At 55.8% G+C, this 8,957-nt stretch overlaps 1 protein-coding gene across 1 annotated transcript; it reads right to left on the bottom strand.

The window, feature by feature from the left end:
- Positions 1 to 2,403: 2,403 nt before the first annotated feature.
- On the bottom strand, positions 2,404 to 8,566 carry KCNS1 (potassium voltage-gated channel modifier subfamily S member 1). Its single transcript, XM_041419303.1, has 2 exons — positions 7,601 to 8,566; positions 2,404 to 2,853 (listed from the first exon to the last, which is right to left on the bottom strand). The coding sequence occupies exons 1-2, from the start codon at positions 8,564 to 8,566 to the stop codon at positions 2,404 to 2,406; spliced, it is 1,416 nt and encodes a 471-aa protein (XP_041275237.1).
- Positions 8,567 to 8,957: the final 391 nt, after the last annotated feature.

The following is an 8,957-nucleotide window of genomic DNA, read 5'->3' as shown; positions in this document are numbered from 1 at the left end:
TAATTTTTTTTAATGGGAAAGCTCTCAAAGGAATAAAGATTGAACTGTTTTTACCCCATCATGCCCAGCAGAGTAATGCACCTGACACAGGGAGAGCAGTGGTGCCCTCCCCAGCCAGCCCCTGCCCCAGTCTAGAGACATCCCCTCATTTCAGAGCACCAGAGAGCCACAGGCAGCACCAGGATTTCCTCCCTCCCAGCTGTGATGCCTGGCTCCCCGAGTGGCTTTTCCCAGAGCCCACCAGCTCCACCACATTCCCTCCCAGCCCATGAATGCCTGGTTCACGAGCCTCAGGAAGGTGGGTTACTCCAGCTGCTCCAGCCAGGATGACAGCAGTGGTCCAGGCACGAGGACTGGCTGTCAGCACACCATCCAGAGCCGGGCTGAGGTGGAACTCTGCTGGGCTCCAAGGTGGGGCTGGAGCTGGCTGGCAGGGACCAGCAGCACTGTGGGAGCTGCTCCTGCTCACCTTGACCCAGCCCTGGCTCAGCCCATGGGCTGCATGAGCACATCCAGCTGCCACAAAACAGAAACCAGCATCCACAGCAGGTCACTGAGGTCTTTAATAAAATATACAGTATGCATCCCATGCATAGATAGAAAATTAATTTACATGCTCCTATTATTTGCATAATGCTTTTTCATTAATAGATATAATTTACTCTTCACATTTGAATACATTTTGCTACTGGAATATTTATGTTGAGAAGGGGAAATTCCTTCCTGTATTCAAGTAACAGTGCAGCAGGAGCTGGTTGGAGCAGAGGGTGCTGCTCTCCAGTCCCAGCTCCCAGCAGGAATAAGCACAGAGCAGACCATGGAGTTGGTACTGGAAGACTTGATGATGCCAGAAGCGTGAGCACCCTCCCATCCCGCACCATCAATCCTTGGGGACCCTCCCTGAGTCCCACTGGGCTTGGAAAGGCTGGAACTGCACCAGTGTTGGCTTTCCTTGCCTGTGACCAGCAGATTGCTACAGGCAGAGCCAGCACCAGCAGCTACAGCTGTGCTGAAACCCAGCCAGGAGAAGCAGCAGCAAAGCCATGATCCAGGTACCTGGGGTCATCCTGCAGCCTTTAATGTGTGTTTGAGGTGGTTTGGGACTGCAGGATGCACATTCCTCCTGCTCAAAACAGGCATTGCTGGGTGCACTCCTCTGTGTGCAACGGAGCTGCACAATTTCCAAACAGGGAACAGGGGTGGGAGGGCGAGGAAAAGCTCTGTAGGGAATTAATGCTGTGCTGGGAGCAGCCCTGAAAGTGCTCAGGTGGGCTGGGGGTGCAGGCAGGAAGGGGTTTGTGTTCCAGGCCGGCCTCCCTGCCTGGCTGTGAGGTGCTCAGAGGCTGTGGTGACAAAAGCAGTGCAAGGTCCCCTCTGCCCCAGCTCTCCCTGCAGGGGGAAGGTGAGTGCAGCAGCACTCGGGGAGCTCAGCTCCCTGTGAGGACACCCGGGGCAGTGTGACCCCTCCTTGCAGCCCTGCTGGCCCTGCCTGGCCCTGAGGCAGGGAGGGAAGAGGCAGGATAAAGCCAGGCTAGGGGCTGCGGTGAGGGAGACCAGGGCTTGGGGGACAGCCCCACTGGGACCGGCTCCCCAGTTCCCCCAGCCTGACCCCTTTGACTGCTGCTGCCTCAGAGGACAGGGTTCCTTCTGCCATCCTGGTCATCCCCAGCTGTGTGGGCAGTGTCCCTCCCCATGTGTGGGCAGTGCTCCCAGCTGAGCCACACTCCCAGCACAGCCCCAGATCCCGGCAGTGCAGTGCAGGAGAGCAGGTAAATCCTAGCCATGGAAAGAAGGTGGGGTTCAGTCGATCCCACTGCAGGGGCTGGGGACCACAGGGCTCACCCTGAGCTGGACATTACCTCTCCTCCCATACAGGATCATTCCCAGGCCCCTTTCCTTTATGGCTGGGGGGGCAGTTGAGCCTTTTGAGCCTGTTTCCTGCAGGGGTAGGACAGGCTGGGGCTGGAGTTGTCAACATGGCACAGGATCTGTAAGGGCTGCCAGCCTGGCTGAGGGCTGCCTCATCCTTCAGCTATTTAACCTCACTCTGGACAACACAAAACATTAGGGCAGAGGAAAATCCCGCTCCATACACCTGGGGCAGTGCCTCATCAGGGGTCATTTGTATTTCTTATTTTCTGCCTCCCTTTCTGGCAGGGGTATATCCAGCACCACAACCTCCGGGTGAGCAAGGTGAAGGCTGAGACACATCCAGGCAGGCACAGGGTCTGGAAGCAGCCAGCACCCTCCAACATCTCCTCCAGCCCCTGCTGTCCTTCGCAGGGTGATGCTGGCCGTGGCTCCTCCGCCGTGTCCCGGTGCCATGCTCACCGTGAGCAGGTCCCAGGTGCCCCAGGTGGGTCCCGGCAGGTCCCACGTGCCCCAGGGCTGCAGAGCGAGGGCTCAGGGGCTGGGGTGGGCACCGGGGGTCAGACCACGGCGGTCAGGGCTGCCCCTGTCCAGGGAGGTGTCGCTCACCGAGTCCCGGTCGCGGCTGGAGGCGCTCCCCGCCTCCTCGGGCTCCTCCTTGCCGCTGTTCCTCACGGCCGCCTCCAGCGCCTTCTGCTTGCGGTAGAAGTGGGAGAACTTGTTGAAGATGATGGTGATGGGCAGTGCCACCACCAGGATGCCCCCCAGGATGCAGCCCGAGGCCGCCAGCTTCCCTGCCACGGTGACGGGCACCACGTCCCCGTAGCCCACGGTGGTCATGCTGACCGTGCCCCACCACCAGCACGCTGGGATGGTGTCGAAGCCGACGTCTTCCTCCTTCTCAGCAGTGTAGGCCACCCCAGAGAAGACAGAGACCCCCACAGCCAGGTAGAGCAGCAGGATCCCCACCTCCCTGTAGCTGTGCTGCAAGGGAAAGCAGAGCCTTGGTCAGAGGGGGCCACTGACCAAGACACAGAGATCCCACAGTGCAAACACAGCCCTGCACACCTCCAGACACAGAGATCCCACAGTGCAAACACAGCCCTGCACACCTCCAGACACAGAGATCCCACAGTGCAAACACAGCCCTGCACAGACCCCCTGCACACCTCCAGACACAGAGATCCCACAGTGCAAACACAGCCCTGCACACTCCACCAGGGATCCCAGTGCCTCCATCCACCTCTGCTGTGGGATGTCCTGCTCCAGGGGTGGGCTGGGGTGGGGCAGGAGTGACTCACATCTGGAGCAAGTGGTGCAGCCAGGAATCGCTCCTGGCACCCACACCTGCCTCTCTGCACTCCACCAGCCTGTGAGTGCTGGGAGGAAAGACAGATCTGTGCTCCCCAGCCAGGGATCCCCAGCACAGGCTGCTCCCCTGCCTCCAGCGCTCGCTCTGGCCTGATCTCAGCTAACAATATTTAGCACATTTTCCTTTTATCTTGGCAGGTCCCCAGAAACCACCTAATAGGCAGCCACTAAAAGAAGCAATTTGTACCTTCCTGCGTCGCTGGCACTGCTCACAGGGAGGACGTGGTCTCTGCTGCAGGCTCAGCTCAGCTCAGCTCTTACCCAGCTCTCAGCCCAGGCTCCCTGGGGACCCTTGAGCCCCAGGGTCCCTCCTGTACCCCAACACCACTGAGCCTCAGCGTTCATGAAACCCTTTGTTACACACATGTAGAAACATCACATAGGAGCTGACAGGAAACGAAACATCCCTGGTCATCAGGGCAGAGCAGGGACCCATCCAGTGTCAGCATGGGCTGGTCTCAGCACCCATCCTGCAGGGTGCTGCAAGCCCCAGCTTGATGAGATACAGGCCAGGGGTCTGGGAGCCTTGGTAGGAATGGAGCCATGGGACACCCAGCTCTGATGGCAGAGGTATGCAATGCTCCTTGAAGAAGACACCATTTCTCTGGTTTCAACCTAAAACCTTTGTGCTGCGACCTTTCTTTTTATATTCCTAACATCTGAACAAAGTATAAACCTGTGCCAGAAGCCCAGGGGGAAGAGGCAGTGGGCAGCTGGAGGACCAGGCAGCAAGTCATGCCGGGAAGGGACTGCCAGGGGACAGGCTGCCACCACCATCCTCCCAGCATGGCTTGTCCAATCACTTTTTCACTGCCATAAGTGATTTTTTTGGATGTTTCTGCCCACTGACCTGCCAGCTTGCTCTTCATTTTTTGGGAAAAGGAAAGCAGAGCTTTGACTGAGGGGATTTTTTCCCAGTCTCCTAACAAGCAGAGAATGCTTTATTGGAGACCACATAATAGCTAAAGAAAACAACATTTGAGCAAAGCAAACAGCAGCAGATGTGGGAAAAGACTTCTGTGGTCAGGATGAAACTTAAAAGGAGGTGGATTCATGGAATGAGGAGACCTTGCTTAGAGAGCTGGCAAAAGCTGTTCAGATAATGCCAGTAATACCAAATAACCTTCTCTTCCTCCTCCTTCTCCTCCCTTTCTCCTCCCTCACCTGTGTCTGCAAATGCCCTATAGCAGTGCCAAGGGAAGGACAAACAGCTCAGAGCCAAGGGTGGATCACTTGGCCAAGAACGACCTGCTCCTGGCTGGAAGTTAACAGCAGGTCTGTACACCCCAGCTGGGGACCAGCAGCACCAAATAACCTCATGCATTTTTAAAGAGTATCAGTTCTGGCCCTGGGATATGCTGAAGGGGGAAGGCAAAGGGGAAGTCAGGCAGCTCCACAGCTCCTGCTGCTTCAATTTACACACAAGGTCAGGGTTTGTAGCACAGGGAAGGCTCCAGAAATCTCCCAACTGATACTCAGGCACTGGCTGCCATCTATTTGCATCCCTTTATCTGCAAAACTTCTGCTTTGCTCATTGATTGAGGGGGAAGGCAGCTGGGGTTTGGCTGGGATGCAGTTTTAGCCATGGTTTGAGTGGGATGCAGGCTTAGCCAGGCTTCAGATGGAATGCAGGTTTAGCCAATGATTGGGTGTGATGCAGGCTTGGATAGGGTTTGGGTGGGATGCAATTTTAACCAGGCTTTGGGTGGGATGCAGTTTTAACCAGGGTGTGGTAGGGGTTGCAGGCTTAGCAAGCAGCCAGCCTTGGGGCAGGCAACGCTAGGTAATAAAAGACTCCAGCAAAAAGCCCTCCAAGCAGCAGTCTCTGCAGGTTCCTGCCAAATGCACATCTCTCCTCCAGTACAGCAGAAGACAATCAGAATGGAAGAGCCCACTGTGAGTCTTGCCAGAAACAGCGGTGTGGAGACCGAGCAGAGATGGGCCATGGTAGTGACAGCAGGGTGGCATGGGATGTGCACAGTTCCAACCTCTTTATGCATTTAGGCTCCTGAGGGAACAGACAGCAACTCCTGAAGATGCCTGTATGTGCTGTAATTACCCAGGGACCAACATCTACTGACAGCCAGTGTGAGAGGGGATCCAAACCCACACCCATGGAGCTGCAGTGGCGGTAATTGATGTCGGGCATGGCGGGGAGGAAGAGCAGAGATGTGTAGGAAGCCTCTCCTCAAATTAAACATGCTGTGGATCAGGCCCCAAGCAATCTGAGGACTGTTCAGGGCTTACGATGCACAAATGGCAGAATTCCCTCTGCTAGCACTCTCGTGGCAGGGGAACAATCACTCAGCTTGCCAGAGCCATCGCTCCCGCTTCCTGGCTGTTAACAGCCTTCACTGCTCTGCTCCTGCTTTCTGCTCTCGCAATAGGAAGTAAATTATGATTAACAAGACGTCGTAATTTATGTGCCCACTAAATCACAATGCCAAGCTGCTGCATCAGATTTGTGTCTTTGCTCATCCCCATTTAGAGCTGGCTATGGAGTTCCCAGGAAGGGGCACTTTCCAGCACGTCACCGGGTGAATCAGCCGCTCGTCAGAGCCGGAGCCGCGACGCTGCCGGCTCCCCACATCTCGTCTGCTGCTTAGTAATGTGCACATGAGTCCACCAGTGCCTGCTCTGCTGAAAGGTGCTGTTCATGCTTGGATGGAGCACCAGCAGGATTTAGGGTGCCCTTTTCACGTGTGCAAGTTTACTTAAATTTCACCAGCAGATTTACCTGGGTCTGTCACTTGTCAATGCCCTTTCAAGGTGAGTGTTCAGAAGCAAGTATGATGCAGGTAGGACTTCAGGCATCTTCATTTCAAGCAACCCACCCTGGACTCTGATTTCAGCAGGTTTTGAGGATGCTAGGAATATTTTGATGCTCTGTGGGCTCTGCAAGATTAGCTCTGGGCAGGGCTGATCCTGCATCACAGCAGAAGCTGGCAGAAGACCTTTCCTGCTGCCCATCCTCACCCCCATTCACACTCACTCGTTGCTTTCCTCCATGACTCAGCCACAGGAACGGGTCCAACCCCAGCGGCCAAGACCTGCCGATGCCAGTACACCCCATGCCAGCCCTGTCACTGCTGCAGCAGTGAAAACAGGGTGTCCCCAGCTACTCATCCCTGACATGGCCCTTCACAGGGAGCAGCACCAGGAGCTGCAGCTCCCTCCCATGCCAGGCACTGAGTGGGAGGAGAGTGGCCCTTTGGTTGAATTTCAGGCTCTGTTACAAAGATTGCTTCCTTGGCCATTCGTGTGGTACACCAGTTGTTTGAAGGGGGTAAAGCACAGGGGTATTTGTGCAATTGACCCAGGAACAGGCAATGTTTGCCCTGGTGATCATCCCCTGTGCCCAGTACCAGCTCCGTGTGTGATGGGGCATTGGGAGCACACATCACTCTGAGCAGGCTCAAGGATTAGCTGTAGGATTCCTATTGATGCAATCACCAAGAAACAGGGACAATTAAAGGCTAAGTTTGTCTCTGCACCAGGCTGGATTTTCTATGTAAGCACAGGAGGTGAGTTTCCTCCTCCCCAGATTCAGGAACATGGCCCTCAGCAGAAGGAGGATGGAGGGGAGAGATGGGGGGGGTGGGCAGAACCACACTGGGTAGGGAAGCTGGTCCTGCTTCACCACTGAGCTGCAGTGATTGAGGTCTGGCTGCAGCATCGGGATAGTGAGGATTGCACAACAGATTTCAAGTTGCCCTTGGTTCTGTCTGAAGACACCAGGAGTGCTGTGGGTGGAGGTCTGGAGAAACACAGCCTTGGGGCATGTTACAGGGGATGTGGTCCCTCTCACCAGACCTGCAGGGATGCCACTTGTAGGTATACCTGAATCCTGGTCCTCCACTGGTCAGCATTTCCTCCAGACCTTCCTCCTGAGGACCACATGGTCCTGGGACCAGCTTCCCCCAGCCCTGCATGCCAAGTTTTCCATCACACTGAGGGGCAGCTGCTGGAAACCCAGGCTCTGCTGAGGGCATAGACCCTGCCTGGGGCTGGTTTTCTCAAGCCATGCAACTCACCCATTGCTTTTCTATTTCTGCTGTGTGCCAGTCCCAGCCTCACTGTATCCTGAAGCATTCAAGTATCAACTCAGCTGGAGAAGGATTTCTGTTTCCCTAAATGGGCAGACACCAGGGGCTGGACACTGGCCTCTGGTCAGCTGGCAGCATGCCCTTAGGAGGGTTCCCCATTTCCCAGAATGGGGACAGGAGCAGCCCTGAGCCACACACTGGTGCTGGCAGACCCAGCAGCTGCTGGCTGGCCTGCTACCTGCTCAGCAGCTCACTCTCAGCCCTGCTAGGCACTAGACTAAAGGAGTAGGTAAGGAGACAGAGAGCCAGTTTACCTTCAAGGTGGCCCCCAGTGACCTCAGTCCTGTGGAGTGCCGAGCCAGCTTCAGCACCCGGAATATCCTCATGAGCCGAAACACCTGCACGACCTTGCCCAGGTTGCCCAGCTCCGAGTCACTGCCCATGGTCACGTCCACCAGGAGGGTGAAGTAGAAGGGCAACACTGAGACAATGTCAATCAGGTTCAGCGGGTGCTTGAAGAACTTCCTGGGGTTGGGTGAGAGCAGGAGGCGGGAGGATACTTCAAAGGTGAACCAGGAGATGCAGAAATACTCCAGCTTGTGCAGGATGGGTTCGTCGAGCACGTTGCCATTCTCATCCACCTCCTGGTACTCGGGCATGCTGTGGATGCACATGGTGGCTATGGACACCAGCACCACGCTGATGGACACGAAGCTGAAGAGCTTGCTGGGGATGGAGTAGCCGGGGTTCTCCATGGTGAGCCAGAGGCGCTTGCGCAGGTTGCCGCAGCGCAGCGTGCTGTAGCGCAGCAGGTCGTGGTTGATGTCAGAGATCTCATCAGGGGACGTGTCCACGCTGCTCACCTCGCTCTCCTCATCCCAGTTGTGGTGCCGGCTCTCCAGCTTGCGCTCGTGGTAGCGGTAGCTGCAGCAGGAGTCCAGGAAGAATTCATTGATGCCCCAGTACTCGATCTCCTGGCAGAAGGAGAAGACGCACAGCTCCTCCATGACGTGCAGCTTGCCCGTCTGGTAGAAGTGCAGGACGTAGAGGAAGAATCCGGGGTTTCGGTCGAAGTAGAACTCCCTGGCGCTCACGTCGTAGTCATCGCAGAGCTGCAGGATGGACTCCTCCGAGTCGCAGGAGAGCAGCCGTCCCAGGCGCGTGTCGGGGAACTTGGAGAGCGCGCTGGAGCTGAGCCGCCTCCTCAGACCGCCCACGTTGATGTTGATAACGTCCTCCTCAAAACCGGGACCCCAGTAATTTAAGGTCTTGTTGACCATGATCAGCAGAGCAGGAGAGGGTTCCACCTGTGGATGAGACAGCGGGGCTGGAGGGGACACAGGGCTCCCCCAGATCTGGGTGCTCCTGGCGGGGGGCAGAAGCACCCTGGGGAGTGAGGAGGGATGTTTGCATTTTGAGAAGTGAGGACCAAGGAGAGAGAAGGGGAGAAAAACAGCTTTAGAGTGTTGTTCTCCTGTGGTATGGAAGCTAAAAGAAGAAAACCCAATGATTTTTCCGTGTGAAACTTTTCCTTACTTTTTACCTCCTAAAGTTTCTCCCTTTGCAGGTTCTTAATGGCCTCAGGAATGCAGTTTAATTCACCTCCAGCACCTCACCCACGGGGCTCTCCTTCTTCAAACAGGTAATTAGTCACTGAAGAGAAGATTTATT

Source organism: Onychostruthus taczanowskii, unplaced genomic scaffold (assembly GCF_017590055.1).
Source record: "Onychostruthus taczanowskii isolate IOZ18803 unplaced genomic scaffold, ASM1759005v1 scaffold60, whole genome shotgun sequence".
NCBI classification, from domain to species: domain Eukaryota; kingdom Metazoa; phylum Chordata; class Aves; order Passeriformes; family Passeridae; genus Onychostruthus; species Onychostruthus taczanowskii.
This window is presented reverse-complemented; position numbering and strand designations above follow the sequence as displayed.

What these genes read in the sequence shown, in the direction of transcription:
- KCNS1 (XM_041419303.1), bottom strand. Translation starts at nt 8,566, where the DNA reads ATGGTCAACAAGACCTTAAATTACTGGGGTCCCGGTTTTGAGGAGGAC. An exon ending in CACTGGGGGCCACCTTGAAG is followed by an intron (nt 2,854 to 7,600) that starts GTAAACTGGCTC and finishes TTTCCCTTGCAG; the next exon opens with CACAGCTACAGGGAGGTGGG.